Source organism: Sarcophilus harrisii, chromosome 3 (genome assembly GCF_902635505.1).
Source record: "Sarcophilus harrisii chromosome 3, mSarHar1.11, whole genome shotgun sequence".
Classification (NCBI taxonomy): Eukaryota; Metazoa; Chordata; class Mammalia; order Dasyuromorphia; family Dasyuridae; genus Sarcophilus; species Sarcophilus harrisii.
The window spans coordinates 197203529-197224315 of NC_045428.1; the positions used below are offsets into that span (position 1 = coordinate 197203529).

The 20787-nt window shown below is 33.9% G+C and overlaps 1 protein-coding gene across 2 annotated transcripts; it reads left to right on the top strand.

Moving 5' to 3' along the window:
- Window positions 1-203: 203 nt before the first annotated feature.
- PIGA (phosphatidylinositol glycan anchor biosynthesis class A) lies at window positions 204-18954 on the top strand. 2 transcript variants are annotated; one of them, XM_003765561.4, is made up of 6 exons: window positions 204-306; window positions 3135-3915; window positions 8698-8830; window positions 9388-9520; window positions 9683-9889; window positions 15713-18954. In XM_003765561.4, the coding sequence occupies exons 2-6, from the start codon at window positions 3177-3179 to the stop codon at window positions 15977-15979; spliced, it is 1479 nt and encodes a 492-aa protein (XP_003765609.1). In that variant the 5' UTR covers window positions 204-306; window positions 3135-3176; the 3' UTR covers window positions 15980-18954. The 2 variants fall into 2 exon arrangements, with proteins under 2 accessions (XP_003765609.1, XP_012401522.1); XM_012546068.3 differs by having other exon boundaries at window positions 207-306; window positions 3135-3432.
- The last annotated feature ends 1833 nt before the right edge of the window (window positions 18955-20787 follow it).

A 20787-nucleotide genomic window follows, 5' to 3' on the forward strand; every position in this document is an offset into this window, starting at 1 on the left:
TTTGAAAAGGAGTAAGTCACCTCTCATGGTTGTAGTAGTTACAACAGAGTGGGAGCCGCCGAGGAGAAAGCACGTCGTGACGTCGCCTTCTTGCCCTTTACCCTTTCGGGGAACGCGTAGTGCGCTTCGAGGGAATGGCTCAGGAGGCGCGTGACCTAAAGACCGCGTGACGATTGGTTTTTGGCGGGGCGGGGCCCGGGCGCTCAGGCCTCGGAAGCCGCGGTTACCCGCCTTCTAGGGAGGTGGGCGGAGCCATGGCTGTGGCCGTGGGAGGGCCGGACGACCGTCTGCGGTGGGACTCGCGGAGTAAGTGCATTTCGGCCGCTGTCCTTTTCCTTCTGTCCCTCTACCTCGATGTACTTGGCGGACTCCGGCCGGGCTTCGCCTCCGCCGCGGAGTCGGGGACTGGGGGAAGGGAGGAAGGGCGGCACCGGGGTAGGGTCCAGCCCGGAGCCGAGCGCGGCCCGGAAGTGAGCGGTCCCGAGCCTCTCCCGGGAGGCGGGAGTCCCCTCCCGAGCCGGCTGGTGAGCGGGCGCACTCGCAATGTGGGAGTGCCGCCTTTAAAGGTGTCTGGGTCTCTGGGAGGGCATTCCCTCAGCCATCGCCGTCCTCGCTCACCCTCCAACCGCTGCGGCTTGGTTTGACTCTAACTCGGGGAAAGTAACTTTTGCCCACGCTCTCGGCATCTAATAAAGCACTTCTGAGTCTTCTTTTGAGAAAGTTAAGGGATTGAAGGTCGGGATAGACGTCCTCGACCTGCGCTGAAATTAGTTTAAAATGTTGCTTCTTATAGAGCTGTTAAGCATTTTCTGACATTTTGGGGAGGGAGAGCCGGGGAGGCTTGGTTTTTTTTTCTTTTTCTTTTTTTTTTTTTTTTTTTTTTTTTTTACATTCATTTCCCAGTGCTCTTTCTTTGGGCGTAGCTGCTTCTGTCCATTCTTAATCAATTGAAACTGAGTTAGATCTTGGCTTTGTTGAAGAAATGCACTTCCATCAGAATACATCCTCATATAGTATTGTTGTTGAGGTATATAATGATCTCCTGGTTCTGTTCATTTCACTTAGCATCAGTTCATGTAAGTCTCTCCAATCCTCTCTGTATTCATCCTGCTGGTCGTTTCTTACAGAACAATAATATTCCATAACATTCATATACCATAATTTATTCATCCATTCTCCAGTTGATGGACATCCATTCACTTTCCAGTTTCTAGCCACTACAAACAGGGCTGCCACAAACATTTTGGAACATACAGGTCCCTTTCCTTTCTTTAGTATCTCCTTGGGGTATAAGCCCAGTAGTGAGGCTTGGTTTTCTTTGTTTATTTTCGGGACAATAGGGGAAACAGTACACTGACAGAAGAATAAAAAACTAACAAACAAACAAAAAACCACATCACCCTGCTACTTGCTGGGCCCTTTTTATCAACATAATGAAGTTAGGGACTTTGAAAGGATTGATGTGTTTATGAAAACCGGAAACTAGGAGAACGGAGAAGCGTGTCTTTTTAAATTTTAAATCTCTTCTACGTTACTTAGCCGAATGGTCAGGTGAACGGACTGGAACATTTAGAAAGTTGTGTCTGAAAATATAAATGGAATTGTTGAAAGAAAAAAAGAAGCATGAGACATTGATTAACTGAAATTCAAGCTGTGGCTGGCTTTGCATACTGGTCCCTGGGTCTCTTTCTTGTTTAATTAACACACTAACGTTATGGTCATGCAGAGGCAAGTTAGTATGCCTGAGTGTTGTGGTTATGTAGAAGCCTTTCTAGAAAGGCATGGATGACTGTTAAAGTTCAATATAGGGAGGTAATACTCACACCTATCAGAAATAATAAAATGGAGATGAGGGAAAGATAATACACTAATGAACTATTGGTTGACTAGTGAACTGGGCCAACAATCCTATGGAACTGTGCTCAGGGCTTTACAACTGCATATCCTTTGATCCTGCCATACTACTTACTGGTAAGTTTTTATCCCAAAGATATCAAAAGAAAAAAGAGTAGTAATTATATATACACAAATATTTATGGCACCTCTTTGTGGTGGTGAAGGAGTAGAAATCGAGGAGATAGCCATCAACTGGGGAATGGCTAAATAAGTTGTGGCTCATGATTGTGATGGAATACTTTTGTGCTACAGAAATAGGTAATTGGGGTGGGTAGTTTCAGAAAACAGCAAGAACTATAGGAAACAATGCAAGGCAAAATGAGAGAATCAGGATATCACTATACATTGTAAAAGCAACGAAGGTAGTGATAATCATCTGTGAACAATTTGGCTAGTGTGATCAATATAGTGTTCCCAGAGAATTCTAAAGAAGTCTTGATGAAAAAATGCTGTCTTAAGAGAGAACTTAAGTGCAAATTGGAGGATAATTTTCTCATTTTATGAAAAATGGCTCATATGGAAATATATTTAAATGATTTCCATGTGCATATCATAATGTTTGTTTTCCTCATGGGTAGGAGAAAGAATGAGAGGGAGGGTGAAAATTTGAAACACAAAATTAAAAAAAGAAAAGAACACTAAAATAGATAATAAATTGAAATATTTTTAAAAGTTAAATATAGATAAAATGCATTTTTTAAATGTTTATACTAAGAGATCTTGAGTTGTCAAGAATTGGCTATGTTCAGCCATACCCTTGCCTTGTGACACCATTTAGGGTTTATTTGGCAAAGAATAGTTTGACATTTTTTTTCTTCAGTTCATTTTACAGGTGAGGAACTGAGGCAAACAGGATTAGGTGACTTAGCCAGACACATCTGGAAAGTATCTGCAGCCAGATTTGAACTCAGGAAGATGAGTTTTCCTGACTCCAGGCTATCTTCTGAACCACTTAGCTACTCTTTTAAGAATTGGCTGTATTGTACTATATTGTGGCATTTCATAATTTTTCATGGTTTTTATTTTTAAGTACTCAACTTTTATGTCTAATAGCATTATACTGAGCTATATGAACCATTAGTCATTTTCTGTCATTTAGGCTTATATAGTATATATTCTTTTTCATTGTCAGGAGAAGGGTAAATAAATAATAAATGTAGTCTTATTTAAGGATATACATAGATCTAGGAGTCATAATTGGAATGCATTGTGCTGAGATTTTTTTTTTTCTTTACCAGGGAACAAATGGCATCTGTTTCAGTGGACTTCTGTGAGGACTGATGACTAAACTTCATCTTAATATGGCATATAGAAGAGTAAATGGAAATGGACATTCTATCACTTCTAAACTTTCTCATAATGACTATGGAATCCATCAGCTGCATAGAACTGGAACACATAATATCTGCATGGTGTCTGATTTTTTTTATCCAAATATGGGAGGAGTGGAAAGTCACATATACCAACTATCTCAGTGTCTGATTGAAAGAGGACACAAAGTGATAATTGTCACCCATGCTTATGGAAATAGAAAAGGTATTCGATACCTTACTAATGGCCTCAAAGTATATTATTTACCGCTGAAAGTCATGTACAATCAGTCTACAGCAACAACCCTCTTTCACAGTCTGCCTCTGCTCAGGTACATATTTGTTCGGGAAAGAGTCACCATAGTCCATTCACATAGTTCTTTTTCTGCCATGGCCCATGATGCACTCTTCCACGCCAAGACAATGGGCCTACAAACAGTCTTCACAGACCATTCTCTTTTTGGATTTGCTGATGTCAGCTCGGTGCTTACAAACAAACTTCTAACTGTATCACTTTGTGATACAAATCATATCATTTGTGTCTCTTATACTAGCAAGGAAAACACTGTTCTAAGAGCAGCACTGAATCCTGAGATAGTATCCGTCATCCCCAATGCTGTAGATCCTACTGACTTCACTCCAGACCCATTTAGAAGGGATGATAGTGTAATAACTATTGTTGTTATCAGCAGGCTTGTTTACAGAAAAGGTAATGAATGACACAGTAAACTGAAACTGCAATTCCTGGAGAAGTTTGTGTTTTAGGATGTTTAATGTCAGTGTATTATTTTGCTTTTTAATTGTTTTCATATGTGTTTATATATTTTCATACTTGGGTACATCCACAATTTCATAAATTGAATATCTCCTTAATTGTGACAGATCATAAACCTTCTTTGTTTTATTGTGTTTTTCAGTTCTTGTCCATTCCTCTCCATAATCCTCCATAAAGCTTATAGTTGATTAAATAGTAGTGGGAGGACTTAATAATTTACAAATCCGGTAGACAAAATCACGTATTTATTTGAAATTGAAGGGTGAATGCTTATAGATGAAAAAAAGTTTTGAAAAGTTATTTTAAAATACTGACATAGTTTAACTCTGGATTTAGTAATTATTAATATGCAAATATTATTTGGATAACATTTAAGACACTTCTTGTTATTGCAATGTTTATTTTGTGAGGTTAAAGTATGAGATATATGAGAACCAATCCTTGTTATTACTATAAAATCATTGGTATTATTACTATATGTGCAACTTATGTGTGTTGTGAAATCCTGAGAGACTTGACATGAGTCATCAAAAGATAATCTATGCAGAAAATGCATCAATGTTCTGTAGTCTCAGATTATTTTTTCTGCTAATGCTTTGAGAATAGGAAAAGGAAGTCAATTGTTTTTGGTCAGTGTCAGAGGATGGTTCTATCCAAGGCCTCTTCATGGACATTGGCCTATATGCTAACCAGGTGAAGTTCAGCTGTGTGTAGCATAGAACATTAAAGACAGTTGAGGGATATAGAAATAAGATAATGGGTGAAAACAAAACTGTGAGAGCAGCTGTAGAGATCACTGAGAAAGGGATATTTCTGTAAGTTCACTACAAGATTATCTGAAAATCCAAGCAACATTTGGGGCTAGATGATAAAGGCTTTTCTTCAATTGGATGTTTTTTAAGGTTTCTTTCAAACTTGTAATTGTAGGTATAAGATGAAGAATACAAATGAAGATTTCCTACCGGTTGTATAATTGTAAACTTATGAATTGTGTGTAATTTAAAAAAAAACTTTTCTCCTACTTATTTAGTAAAGCCCTGAAGAATCTAATCTTTTTCTCAGTTGAATTAAAGCAAAAGGAGATCAGTTCTTCTGTAACTCTAGATGACTAGGATATGTATAGTATCCCTTAGAAGCCAAGTTTTGGTGGTAGCAGTAATGACATAAAACAGTTGGGTTTGATTTGAGGCTTTGAAATTTTTATAGCAAGGTTAGAAGATCAGGTATCTGTGAATAATTATCTTTACTTGACAGTAACATCTCCACAGTTTTATGCTTTTTCTTTCTTTTATAATATTGACATAACCTAAGTAAGATATGTACTTTTAGTTCTTGGTTTTTCCCCATAGTAGCAGTGTATCTTTGTTTTGTTTGAGTTCATTTATACTCTTTTGCCAGTTCTTTTTTTGGAACAATAGGATGCTTGTGTGAGATGACTAGATAGAATTAGAAGTGCTGTGGGACATATGATCATAGAACAGAGAATTACTAACTGGATTACATGTGGCGCAGCTAACAGGTCTGATCGTCATTAAGGCATTTTAACCAATTGTGAACTAACTAGCAGCATGGGTAAAGTTAATCAATAGTCAACAAGCATTTATTAAGTGCTAACTCTGTTCTGGACACTGTCGATACTAGGAATGCAAAGAAAGGCAAAAGATAGGTTCCTTTTCTCCAGGAGTTCATGATCTATAGGGATGATGAAATGCAAGCAATTATATACAAATAATATAAATCGGAGATAATCAACAAATGGATTACATTAACGGGGATTAGATATAATTTCTTTAGAATGAAGGGACAAACAGTGAAAGTTTCCAGATTTGGGAGATGGAGTATCTCTTGCCAAAAGCAGCAGGTTTCTAGACTGTAGATTATGTGGAAGGAAAACTAGGAAAGTAGGAAGGGACAGTCTATCAGGACTTTAAATGCCAAACAGAGGATTTGATATCTGATTCTGAAGGTCTTTCTAGACTAAATAGACATATGACAAAGTTAGAATACTTTAAGAACATCATCAGATTGATAAGCTGAGTGGAGGGTGGAAGTCCATGAATTAGTTAAAATAATACCTTTTCAATGTAAGCAACTTGCTGGGAATTAATATTCATCTCTCCACCAGAGAAATTACCTAGAGACTTATAAATGACTGACTGAATGGAAATGGATTTATTAAGTCTTAAAAGGTTGTAAAATAGTATCAGTGGGGCTTGGTGATCCTGGAAGAACACTTTGCATCTGAAAAATTATGGGGATGATGAATGGGACCACTTGTTTTTTCCTTATTGACTATTTAGAAAAAAATAAGTTGCCTCAATTGAATGACAAGAACCATCCTGAGAGGTTAGCTTTCTGTTGCATATCAAACTAGATATACCTGGTCCAAGGCATTATCAGTATTATCTTCACATCTCTTCAATCTGTTTTTATATTAATTAGATCATGGCACTCCACTGGGTGTGAAGCTATAAATCTTCATTCACATCTATATCTATATAGGTATAGATTGGTGAATTGGGGAGAACAGTTTTGAACTTTAAAATGACTTTGAATCTGAATTTTTTTCTTGTCCCATTTTGTGTGAGCATGACCATTGGAAATCTGGCAAACAAAAGAAGACATAATTTTTTTTTTTAAATAAAGCTTTTTATTTTCAAAACATATGCACGGATAATTTGACAACATTGATCCTTGCATAGACTTGTGTTTCAGATTTTCTCCTCCTTCCTCTCACATAGGGGAAGCCCTAGATGGTAAGCAATGCAATATACGTTAAACATGATAAAATATGTTAAATCATAATTTTTTAAAAGGTGTATTTGGTCTATAGTCAGCTTGCTGAACATATTTTTATGAAGTAAGACAAAATATTTTCATTTGTAGATAATTTTATTCCCTTCCCTGGTACATCTCAAACCATGTAAATCTTCATATTGTACTTCTCTCATACATATCTTTCCATATACTGTAGAGAAACCTCTTTAACTTGGTGGACACTCACATGTTTCTTTTAATATTTTGTGAATATTAGTATAGCTTTTAGGTTATTTATCTTTAGTTTTTCCTTCTTGCTACATTCTTGTTACAAAGCTGATATGCTTTCCTCTCTATGAATACTTTTATATCATGATGGCTTTTTAAATACTACTTCTTTCAGGCAAATCACTATTATTTGTTATTGATAATATGTTACAAACTATTTAAGTTTGCCACATGCCTTTTCTCCTTTTTTTGAGATTTTTGATTTTTTTATTTGTCCTGAACATTTTTTCTTTTTGATTCTCCTGAAAATTATTTCTAATATAGTCAAATTTATATGTTTAATTCATAATATCCCATCAAATGAGTAAGCATTTATGAAATGCCTGGTATGTGCTATGCACTGTGCTATAGGTGAGGACAACAAAGGCAAAAATGAAATAATCTTGGTCTTTAAATTTACTACTATTGCTTACTGTACTTTGGCTATGAGTTTTTGCTTTTAGATAGGTTCTTATAATATTTATATTGGAAATGGAAATTTAAAAAATGCTACAAAAAATGATACAAGTTAAAGTTACCTTATCTCAACTTATGTAGTATTTTAAATAAACTTTGCTATTAATTTTAAAACAAATGAAACTAATATATGCTTTAAACCTAAATGAAGAGCAATGACTCAGAAGGGGAACCAGGACTGAATCGGGCTGATTAGCAATTTTTCTGAAGGACATTATAATGATCCTGACTTTAAAGTGGGATTTGGTCATGTTTTAATCTTACAGTCAAATGAACTTGATCAGGGCTACTTTATAGGATGGTGCTTATATTTATAATCCAAACCATCATATGGCTATTCTTAAATAGTTAGAAACCAGAAACATTTTTTTAAACTTTGTTTCTTTTTATGCCATGTCTATACATTCATTTAATGGAGTAGAACCTCACACTTGAGGAAATCTAAGGGAGGAGCAAGTTCACTTGTAGCAGAGAATTCATTTGGACTTGCAAAGATAAATAAACAGCAGGATAAAGTTAGGATAGGGATTCCTATCCTTTGATTTCATTGGTATAGGTTATTCCTAATGAAGAATCCTACGCCTACAGAAGGTTCTCTACATGTTTTCTACAACTTAGAATCTTAATAGTTACCTAGAGCAGTGGTATCAAACTCCAGTAAAAATGTGGGCCACTAACCTATATATAAGAACCCTAGTGGACTACATAGTGACTTAAGAAAACTGCATATTAAAATTGTTTTTGTTTATTTTGTTAAATATTTCCCAATTACATTTTAATCTGATTCATTCTACATTATAATTGATACCTTTAAATAAGATGGTGCAACAACAGGTCCACAGTAACAACAGGTATGTATCAGAGAGAAAACTGCAGATCTTTCTGGGTCTGACCAGCTTTTTATCCATTTCACTATGCTACTTTCTAACAATAAATTAAACATATCGAATCATTATAAATAATTTTCAAAATTAAAAATGATCAAAATAATCATTTGTGAGCCCTTGGTAACTGGTGAATGATAAGGTCCTTCTGGGAGATGGAAAAGAAGTGTGCTTTCCCCCTGTCTCCTGTCCCCCTCCCTTTACTCCTAGACAACAATACCCTGTGTATGAAGTGTTGAATATTCATTTTTGAATAAGATGTATAAAAAAGGCCTTTCTCTCCTAAAATGAACCTTTCATAACTTTTTTTTTTTTAATTTCATGTTCTTAGGGATTGATTTGCTTAGTGGGATAATACCTGAACTCTGTCAGAAATATCCAGATTTAAATTTCATAGTTGGAGGAGAGGGGCCAAAAAGAATCATTTTGGAAGAAGTACGGGAAAGATACCAACTACATGACAGGTATTGAGTGGTACTTTATTCTTCCATATAAGAGTATGAGAATTTTATAGAGAGAAATTTAGATAGAGCAATATATTCCTTTTACTGCCTTTCCCAGCAGTAGTTAGTTTCAAGGTAGTTTGCATTTATCTTGAATTAAATTCATCTTTAAGAAGAAGAAAAAATGTATAAAGAATCACCACTTGTACCTTTATATAATTACAAATTTGGGAACAGTAGAAGTACAATAATTGGTTAGAAAAGTTGTATTGACAATTTAGGATCCTATTGCAAAGCTGTCTTAAATATTTTAATAAGAAAAAAAATTTAAGCAATTAGCAGTTAAACACATTATTTGCATTTTCCCTTTAACTTTCCAAAGGTAGAAAATGTATTGCTAACATAATAAACAGGGTAAGTTTTGCAAAGATTTTTCTTTGGATTTTCGTAATTTTTCATATTAAAAAAAAAAATCAAAATGGGAAAGAATTTAAGTATAACTTGTGGAAAACTTTGTAAATTATACTCCCTATTACTGCATATTATCTTTCCTTTCCTACGCTTTTGTTTGTATTTAGGGTACGACTTCTGGGAGCCCTGGAGCATCAGGATGTTAGAGACGTCTTAGTCCAAGGACACATCTTTCTAAATACTTCTCTTACTGAAGCTTTCTGCATGGCAATTGTGGAAGCAGCAAGCTGTGGTTTACGGGTAAAAAAAAATTTGGACAATTTGTTTTGTTTTATTTTTTCTTTTTTTTTGCATATAGTTATGAATTGTCTATGTTGTTCAGTGCTTAGTTTTCTTACAGTATATCAATTTGTAGGAAATGTGAATCATATTAATTCATTCTTGTTTTCTTGCCTTTCAAAGGTTGTGAGTACCAGGGTTGGTGGGATTCCTGAGGTACTGCCAGATAATCTTATCATTTTATGTGAACCATCAGTAAAATCTTTGTGTAATGGCTTAGAAAAAGCTATTTCTCAGCTGAAGTCAGGAACATTGCCAGATCCAGAAAAAATCCATAACAGAGTAAAGACATTCTATACTTGGAGAAATGTTGCTGAGAGAACTGAAAAGGTATGTACATATTCTAAAATGACTAAGAATTGTCTGAGTCATCAGCAAATGCTTAAAATTTAATTGTAGTAGGTTTTCACTCATTTAGCACAGAAATTAAAACTTTAGCTGTTTATATGATATTTAGCTCTAATTTAGCATAGAAATTAAAACTAGCTGCTTATATATCTAGTTGCATATTTCGTAAAATGTAATAGATGTGAAATAAAGCCCTTTTAGGTTATTGGACTGTTTGTTGAGAAAAACTTGGACTTGAATCATAGAATTTTAGAATTGGAAGAGATCTTAGAGATCCTCTGGCCATCAAGGTCATTATAAAATGCTGTATTTAAATGTAAATTAAAGTTTACAAGATACTCTCGTCACAGAAATCTGGTGAGATAGGTAGTACAAATTGATATTGAGGTACAGAAGCTGACTAATAACTTACATATATCGTCCTAGAATACAAACTTGATACTTCTGCTGATGCATTGGGGAGACCCAGATTGATTTTTTCCAATGCTTATCATTACTGGAAGGACCATAGTTTATATGGGCATAATACTCTGCTTATATCTATCAACAGAGTTATAATACAATGTAATCTGAGAATTATAATTAGCTTTTTCTATGTAGAAGATATCTTGCATTTACAATTTAAATAAAAAACTACATTTTTAAGCTAGGCACTGTGATTATGAAGACAAAAGCAAAAATCTCTTAAAGAGTTTATGTTGTGCTTGGAATGTGCAAAAAATATACTGCAAAGCAATTTAAGGTAGAGGATAGTACTAGGGATCAGGAAAGGCTTCACAGAGGAAGTATGAAGTTTGAAGGAAAATAAGGATTCTGAAAGTCAGGGATAAGAAGGGAACACATTTCAAGCATGAGAAATGTATGTATTTATGGAGGCAAGAGCTGGAATCTCAATTTTGGTGAGAAATTCTGGTTTAATTGGAATATAGAATGCGTAAAGAAAATATGCAAAATAAGGTTGGAACCATAAGATTATGAACTGTCTTAAAAGCTAGACAAATTAGCTTAGAGGAAATAAGGTTCTGTTGATGTATTTTGAGTAAGAGAGTATATGTATTTTTATCTGTGCCAGGAGCAAACTCACCAATCCTTAAACAATTATTAAATGCCCCCTATGTACTAGACTGTACTAAATGCTGGGGATAGGAAAAAGAAACAAAAAGATATCCTCTGCCCTTACGGAGTTTACAATTTAATGGTGGATAGAACTTGGAAACATATATAGAAAGCAAGTTACATATAGGATTAATAGGGAATAATTAACAGAAAGAAGGCTCTAGAATTAAGAAGAGTTAGGAAAGGTTTCCAGGGAATTCAGTAGTCAGAGAGGAAGAGGGAGACCAGGCATGAAGAATACTTGCCCAGATCTGAGAGATGGAGTGTTTTATTGCTGAAATAATCAGACGGTCTGTGTCACTGGATCCAAGATTATGTGGAGAGGGGGGGAGTAAGATATAAGAAGACTGGAGAGGTAAGAAGGGCTAGGTTATGAATGTCAAACAAAGCATTTTGTATTTGCTTCTGCAGGCATGGGGAGCCACAGGAGCTTGTGAGTAGGGAGTACAGAGGATCATGGTACAATCACATTTGTGCTTTAAGGAAATCAGTTCAGTGGTTGAATGGAGGATGGATTGGAGAAGGAAGAGAAAGTAGGCAGACATAATATCACTACGTTATTTCAGTAATTTAGGCAAGAGATGAGAGTACCAGAGTGCTGGCAGTGTTAGGAGAGAAGGGGGCATATTCAAGAGATATTGCTAAGATGAAGTTAAAAACTCACATCCAATTCCACTCACAGCAGAAATAGTAAATGCATCCTTTTCAGACCATAATGCAATAAAAATTAAATTCAATAAAAGTCTGTGGAAATATAGATTAGAAATTAATTGGAAACTAAAGAATGACGAGGTCAAAGAACAAATCAAAGAAATAATAAAAAAATTCATTAAAAGACTGCATTGAGACGGCATATTAAAACTTATGAGATGCTATCAAGACGGGGGAATTTTATATCACTAAATGCTTATATTAAAAAGAGAGAAATAGCAGCTCAATGAATTGGGCATGCTGTTGAAAAAAGTAAAAAGAGAACAATGCCCAATTAAGCATCAGATTAAAAATCTGAAAAATCAAAGGGAGATTAAGAAAATTGAATTAATAAATTAGGAGTTGCTTTTATGCCAAAAATAGTAAAAATAAATAACCATTGGTTAATTTTTATTTTAAAAAATTGTTTGTTATTATTTATTTAAAAATTCGTTTAAAAAGGAAAGAGAATCAAATTACCAGTATCAAAAGTGAAAAGAGTGAATTCATCAGCAAGAGGAAATTAAAAGGCAATTATTAAGAGCTATTCTGTTCAATTATATGCCAATAAGTAATCTAAGTGAAATGGATTAATATAGCATAAGAGGAAACAGAATACTTAAATCATTCTGTCTTAGAAAAAGAAGTTAAAAAAGCTATAAATGAGGAAATAAGAGAAAATCCCCAAGGTTAGATAAATAGGCAAAAGAATACCTATCATTTTTTTTTTTTTTTAATAACACAAATATGGTGCTGATATCTAAATCAGGAAGGGCAAAACCAGAAGAAAAAATATCTATAGACTAATTTTTCTAATAAACTTAGATGTAAAAACTTAAATAAAATACTAATAAGGATACAATAATGTATCAAAAATCATGCATTATGATCAGGTGGGATTTATATTAGGAATGCAGGACTAGTTCAATGTTAGAAAAACTATCAAAATAATTGACCAAAGCAATAACAACAAAAAAAAAGCAACAACAAAAATGATGTGATTATTTCAATAGATGCAGAAAAAGCTTTTGGCAAAATATAATGTCTGTTACTGTTAAAACACTGGAAAACATAGGAATAAATGGAGTTCTTAAAAATGATATATAGTATCTCTCTAAAATAATTAGCAAGCATTACCTGTAAAGGGGATAAGTCAGAAGGTATTCTAGAAAAATCAGGGGTAAAGAAAGGATCCTTATTATCATCAGTATTAATTAATATTGTACTAGAAATGGTGGCTATAGCAATAATAAAAGAAAAAAGTAAGAATAGACAATGAAGAAACAAAACTAATACTCTGTAGGCAATATGATGGTGTCTTAGAGAATTGATTGAAAAATGAGTTGACATAATTAACAACTTAAGCAGAATTGTAAGACATAAAACAATTCTGCATAAATTATTAGCATTTCTACAGATTAACAAGACAGTCCACAAAGAAGAGATAGAGAAATTTCATTTACAATAACTGCAGATTATGTAAATTGGGATTCTCCTTGTTAATTCAAACTCAAGCACTATATGAACATAATTACAAAATATTTTTCACATAAATGATGTAAAATCTAAATAACTGGAGAAATATTAATTGCTCATGGTCTAAACTGAGCCAATACAATAATAAAAATGATAATTCTATCTAAATTGCGCCATACTAATCAGACTGCCAAAAAAATAGTCCTAGGAAAAAAAATAACAGGATTCATCTGGAAGAACAAAAGTTCAAGAGAATCCGTGAAGAAAAAAATATGAAGGAAGGTAGCAGTAGCAGATCTCAAATTGTGTTTTAAAGTCATAATTACCAAAAACAATGTGATACTGGCTAAGATATTTAGAGAGCTGTGGATAATATGTAGTAATAAATGATCATAGTAATCTAGTGTTTGATAAACCCAGAGATTCAAACTTTTGCAGCAGGAACTCAACACTTGGCAAAAATTTTTGGGAAAACTGGAAGGTATTTTGGTAAAATAAGGTCAAAATTGGTACACAATTTAGACATAAAGGGGAATATCATAAGCAAATTATGGGAGTATGGAAAATTTATCCGTTAGATCTGTGTGGATAAGGGAAGAATTTGTCACCAAAAAGAGATAGAGAGCATTACAGGATGTAAAATGGATAATTTTTATTACATTAAATTAAAAAGGTTTTGCACAAATGAAACCAATTTAACCAAGACTAAAAGGAAAGTGTGAAACTGGGGAAAACAATTTCATAGCAAATTTCTGTGAAGAAAGGTCTCATTTCTCAAATAATATAGAGAACTGAGTATTATAAGAATATATGACATTCCCCAGTTAATAAATGGTCAAAGCATATGAACAAGCAGTTTTCAGAAGAAAAAATAGTATAGCTGTTCTGAGCAATTCAGTGATCCAGAATAGTTCTAAAGGACTTAAGATGAAAACCTCCACAGAGAGAATGAACTAATAGAGTCTGAGAGATTAAAAAAAAAAAAAAAAAAAAGTAAAAAGTAAAATCAGTAAGTCTTGGTAACAAAGAAGATATGGAGGTGAGAGATAATGAGGAATATCGAATCACTCCTAGATTGCAAGCCTAAAGAAATAGGAGTATAGTGTTGCCCTCTAAAGCAATAGAAAATGGGGGAAATGGGAGACAAAAAGTTTAGAGGGAGGAAAGATAATGAATTGTTTTGGACATAATTAGTCTGAGATTTCTACTGAAAGTACTGTGCAAAGTGTCTGAAATGCTGTTGAAGATGTAAGCTTGGAAGTCAGTTGAGAGATTGTCAGGATAGGTAGATTTAGGAATCAACAACTGATAGTAATTAAATTCATGGAAGCTGATGAGATTGCCAAGAGAAGTAGTATAGAGGGAGAAAAGAGGAGAACCCAGGAATTTACTCTGAGAGACACCTAATTAAAATAATATGAAATAAGACTGGAAATCTAGATGGGAACCAGAATGTAGGCAATTTAAAATGCCAGGCAGAACATTTTGTATTTTATATTGGAGGCAAAATTGAACTTTGGATTTTCAAGGAGAGACATGGTCACATCTCTATTATAAAAGTATCAGTTTCGCAGCAAATTAGAGCATGAATTTGAGAGGGTGGGGAAAGAATAGGATGATGAAACTAATTAAGAGGCTATTGTAGTGATCTTGGTGAGCAGAAATAAGATCCTGAACCAAATACCACAGGTCATTTTAGGGGAAATATAATAATATAATAAACTTCTCCAAAGGACAAAGGACATCTGTACTCTGGCACTAAAGCGCTAAAAAATTTTTTTGTTACTTACATTTTCTTCTTGCAAATTTTAATCATTTAATCATTAAAAATCACTTTTACCTACTCAGAAAAAAGGAAGGTGCTTTTGCTAAAATAAATTACAATTTTATAAAGCTCAAAGCACTATATATGCATTACTTTATTCCACCTAAAAATAAGATCTCTTAGTTTTTTGTCTTGTTACAGCTTACTTACATTTACCATACTATTTCTGAAGCTAGGGTGAGAAATCTTTTCTTAATACTTTTCTCTCAATTTGGTATTCAAAAATGTTCTAGACAGCTGGCCCCAGTCAGACTTTGGTTATACTCAATTGATCTGCCACCTTAGTGCTATCTTGTAGTTGTCAGTGTTCTGTTGCTCTTTTTTTTTTGTGTCCTGCACAACATGGTGTGAGTCTGTCCTTCCACCATGGATAGTGCTAGAAAGTAATGTCTTGGTAGAGACCTTTTAACCAATCAGAGACAACATAACATGGGCAGAAGTAACAATAAAAAAGAATGGTCACAGGTGCTGAGTTAGAAGCCTGGCCCTACCTGCTTAGGATACTACAACTTTTTTTCTGTGTTCTCTGGTGTTAGCAACAAATGACTCAGACTCCTTCAGGCAGAAGGTGGATCCCATCAAAGCAAACAAACATTAAGCATCGAGATGTATCTATATACAGAGAGTTCAAGGGGAAGATAAATAGCTGCTAACTCAGAGGCTTCTGGACCATGATTTGCTCTTCTTACTCTTTCTAGGTGTATGACAGAGTGTCTAGGGAAGCTGTGTTACCAATGGACAAGCGGTTGAACAGACTGATCTCTCATTGTGGCCCAGTGACTGGCTGCACCTTTGCTTTGTTGGCTGTGTTGAATTTCCTTTTCCTTGTTTTCCTGAGGTGGCTGACTCCTGATTCTATCATTGATATTGCAGTTGATGCCACAGGACCAAAGGGGGCCTGGACCCAGCAGTATTCTTTTTGTAAAAAGGGGGAAGAGAATAAAGAAATTTCAGAATCAAGGTAGAAAGAGACCTACTCTTCAAGATTTTAAATATTTTAATAATTCTTTCAAAACAATTTGAAATTACTTGTTTTATATTAGTTTAGAAATTTATGCTACCTCCAGTTCATATATACTATGTTTAATTTTGAGACAAGATCCTGGACATATGCAATTTCTTGAGATGAAAAACTCTTTGCACTTGTTTAAAATTCAGAAGGGAAAAATTTGAGCTACTCAGGTATAACACTTTCAAGACTACTGAATTTACTGTAACAGTGGTGTTTTAAGATTATACTTTGGGGGCTGGTGGGCACTGATGGGCCAAGCTCATTATTATCTGGAGTTTTCTTTGCCAATGTTTAATATTATTCTTTTTAATATGAATTTGAAGGCATAAAGCATTTATAGAATTTGCTTGATGTATTTTAAGTATAGTTCTTGTAGCATTTTTGGTATATTCATTAAGTATTAACTCTTCATCCATTGAGTAAGATAGGCACCTTGACTAGTAAAGCAATATTTGTTGAGCACCTGTTGTGTGCTGAGCACTGTACTAGATGTTTCCTATAGAACACTGGGATCACTTACTAGCATAGTAGCAATTTATTACTGGTACTGAAAAATAGCATGCCTCCAAATGTTTTAACATATCCCAAAATAACCATCTTAATCTCAATAAATTGCTAGCAAGGGCTGACTGAATAATCCCTTTGGACTGTTGGAGACACTCATCTAGGCAGTGCCTGTGTCTTTTTGTTTTTATGTTTTTATTTAAAGTCGGCTATGGAAAAAAAAGCTCATATGGATTTTTGTTTTTCTGGAAATGCTAACTTAAAAATTAAGACTAAGATGTACTTTGCTTTTAAATATTTGTTAAAAATTTTAAATATTTATTTAATATTTAAGAATAAATATTAAATAAATATTTACTAGGGACCGATATCACTGTTTAGCATAGGGCAGAGCACACTCCACTAGCTTTCATATATAACTTAATCCTTTTTCTGTAAATGACTCCATTTTAATCTGTCTTCAGCAGAATTTAATGGTTGTTCCAAAAATGCTGATAATTATGACTATCTGCAGTACTACACATTTAATTATAATCCTTTAGATTTCCTTTGTGATCTTGTTTACATTTGAATAAATATTTTGAATGATAGTAATTCAATAGTTTTTTCCTCTGGAATTTTTGGTTCTCAATAACTACAAACTGAAAATTATCAGGAGATAGTCACTGTGTTGATGGATGTGGCCCATTTTATTTGTTTTTGCCTCAGAGCCATGGGTTTTCTAACCCCAAACTATCCCTATAATCTATATCTTTAATTTAGTGAATATTCCTTTGAAAACTTGAGAAATTTTTCTTGTAAAGCACTGTTTAACATTAGAGAGAGGATATCTTGTGCAGATTTAGATTCTGCTTTCTGGTTGTGTACCAGATATTTTCAGAAATTTTTAATGACAACTCAAAAGTTAAGATAGTTTTTATATAAATATCCTATGCTGTGAATGCTTTGGCTTCTTTTCCGTTGTGGAATGAAAATAACACTGCTGTTTTGTTTTTATTGAAAAGGGTTTGGTGAAAAGAACACTATAAGATCTTAAAATTAGGATATTTTTCTTCTGTTGAAGAAAAATATTGATTATTGGTATTAAGAAACCCAAAAGTCTTGACATTGACATTTCCTTTTATTAGACTATGCTGGATGATATGCATATGAAATGTGAATGTCAGTATATTGGGGAGAAAAATTGTTGAGAAAATGTTGAATTTTGGTTTTATTGATGTCATTAATCAACTTTTGAAAAAGCACGTTGAATTTTGGTTTTATTGATGTCATTAATCAATTTTTTAAAAAAGCATACTGTTATCTTTCCCTAATTTTTAACATTCCTTTTGAATCATTCTTTAAAATTGTCAAATTTTTATGCCTTAAATTAATGTAGAAAAGACTTCACAATTCCTTAACATGCCAAACATTGGAAATTAAAATAATTTTTCTTGGGTTTCTTCTTTAAAAAATCAAGAAAGAAGTGAAACTCCTTCTTTCAGATTCACATTTCTTATGCTTCACAAATATACTTATTTTTAACTGTGTTACAACTATTGTACTGGTCAGTATCTAAAAACATACAGTGTTGTTTTTCTGTTTATTCTGGTATTGTAAAAAATAAGTAAAGGACTGAGAAGAAATCCTATGCTGATTTGCATATTGAAGAAGTAAAATTTGCTTAGTGGAAAAAAATAGTTTAACATTCTAAAAACAGTTCCTTGTTTTGCCAAAAAGAAAAGTAGGTAGTTCAAGATGAGAACTCTTAGATCATCATTTGGTGGTGGTTGGTTAGGAAAGCCCCTTAAATTAGTTATGCAACACCTTTTTATTTCCAGTTATGTGAAAAAGCATTTTGTACCTGTATTCTCTGCTTTAAACAAGTGCTCATTTTCCTTTATAACAGAAATTTATTCCCCAAAATGGAAGATGTTTTCTCTCATATTTTTGAACTACATAATTGCTGTACCATGTGAGAGATTTTAAGAAAAATTTATATTTAGGCTTAGTTAACCTAAGTTAAGCTTTTTTATACTTTCTCTCTTTTTTTTTCCTGAAGAGAATGCTATGGATAAGACTGAGTGAGAACCTTACTTGTCACAAATGAATTAGTTTAGATTTGTAAAATTTTTCTAAATATAGAAAGGATGCTTTGGAGCAAAGATTAAAATTAAAAAAAAAAAATCCAACAGAGCCAGTTTAGTCATTAAAACATCACATGTTTTACATGTATACACATGTATGCATTCCTATTTTCCACCAGACATTTGTTTGCCATTGTACAAATTGGTACTTACTTTTATGAAGTATTTTTAAAAGCCTCTACAGTATTCATTTATTTCTCTATCTGTTCTTAAGAAAATTTAGATGGATTAATATTGAACTATATTGTGATTAGGGTTTTCCAAATGAAATTGTGAAAATTAAAGTTTTTATAACGAATGTGTGTTGGTATTTATTCTTCTCTCTTTATGCGTTTTTAGATTTTTATTTATTTTAGCATTCATTCAATTTATACTCCTATTATCTATTTTCATTATGGTTGTAAATTATTTAATAATTTTTTCTACTAAGATTGGGTACTATTAAACCTTTCTTATTTTAACATTTCCTCCCATTCAAATGCAGTCTTTTTGCTATGATGAAGAAGGTCCTTTAAAAGTATGATTATAGGACTCAGGGACTTTTTAATCCCAGATATTCCATCATTTCAACCTTAAACAAAAGATTAAGACCTTGAACTCTTTGCACTACTTTCCTGGTATGTAAAATGCAGAAACTTATGACTGTTTTAATGCATGTAAAGAACAAAATAAAAAGATAATTCTGTCATTCATTTTTAACATGAAAGATTCTAGTTTACTTCCCCAATTGCATTGTCGTCTATACAGTAATATTTAAAAGAGATTTTCAAAATGGTAAGGAACACATGAAAATTCTGGAGGGTGTTCGGACAGGCCTTGGTCTCAGCAGAATAATCACCATGAGAATAGTCAGAAATAAAGTCCAAAGTCTTTATTATCTCCTTCACAGTCTGTCTCCTTCGCCTGAGGCCAGGCTAGCTTTCTGGAGGTCTTGTGGGATGGGTCTTGGTTTCAGTGGAGGAATGCAGGAGGCAGGAGAGCTGCCATGAGGCTGATCAAAAATGGAATCTGTGCCCACAGTTTAAATACCTATTACAAGTACAACATCATAGGTGTTGATTCTATTGGTATCAATATTTCTATTGGTATAGAAATACACCTATTTGTAGAATAGGTGTCAACTTGTAGAACTATACTAAGTACCAAGTACATGTAAACTAGAGAAGCATTATATTAATTCTACTGAATTAAAACCTTGTTTTAGAATTAAATCAATCATACTGAACTAGAGAACTATTAATCATCATGCTAAACTAAATAACCATTGTATTATCAATTCCACTGAGTTAACACCTAGTTGTAGGTTTAAATCAATCATACTGAGCCTTAAGTATATTTCTCCAGACTTCCCTTTATTATCTCCCGCTTTCTTTTGTTTTTAGAACATAGGTGGTCACACCATTCCTGACTTCTCAGGGAGATGAGAATCCCCAAAAGGAGATCTTAAGAAGGGAGATGAAAACACCAAAGGAAAATGGGGGGTCAAACCAGATTTTTTTAGTGGGTATCTGAATGGTCTCACTCAACAGGTTTACATAAATCCATCAACATGGAAGATATTACACAAGCACATAGTAATATAATACAACTAGTAGTGATGGAGCAAACAACATGAAATTGCACGAATTATACATGTCCATAAGTCCTAGAAATGGTCCAAAACCAATCTATTGTACATTACTTCATGTGCCAGGGAATCCAAGTTTTGAATTGATATCCTGCAATAATAGTCTCATCATGAGTCAGGTAATCCAATGAGTCCTGCAGATTTTGAAGTACTGTATCAGTCTTATCAACAATTTTTTATCTCGGGGAATCCAATGATTCCTGCTGGTTTTGAAGTTTTGTAACAGTCTTATCAACAATTTTTGATGTTTATGAGTCAGTTGCTTTAACAATTAACAGTCATGCTTTTTCAGTGGCACATGTAGTCAGAGATGGAACCACCTGATGTCTCTTGAGTTTTCTCCTTTGTTTCAAGGTTTTTCTCTTGTTCTGTCTCTCTCCAACGGACAAGGCGAATACGGCTCATTGGCACCCTTCTGATTCCTTCTCCATCTATAGTGATATAAGCAAAACCTCTCCCCCAAGCAGTTAACCTATCTGGTCCCTTCCATTCACTACCTTCTGG

Excerpts from the sequence above, each read along its gene's own strand:
- PIGA (XM_003765561.4), top strand. The coding sequence starts at position 3,177 with ATGACTAAACTTCATCTTAATATGGCATATAGAAGAGTAAATGGAAAT. Across the intron at positions 9,521-9,682 it reads CAGCAAGCTGTGGTTTACGG|GTTGTGAGTACCAGGGTTGG; the intron begins GTAAAAAAAAAT and ends TGCCTTTCAAAG. Across the intron at positions 9,890-15,712 it reads TTGCTGAGAGAACTGAAAAG|GTGTATGACAGAGTGTCTAG; the intron begins GTATGTACATAT and ends TACTCTTTCTAG.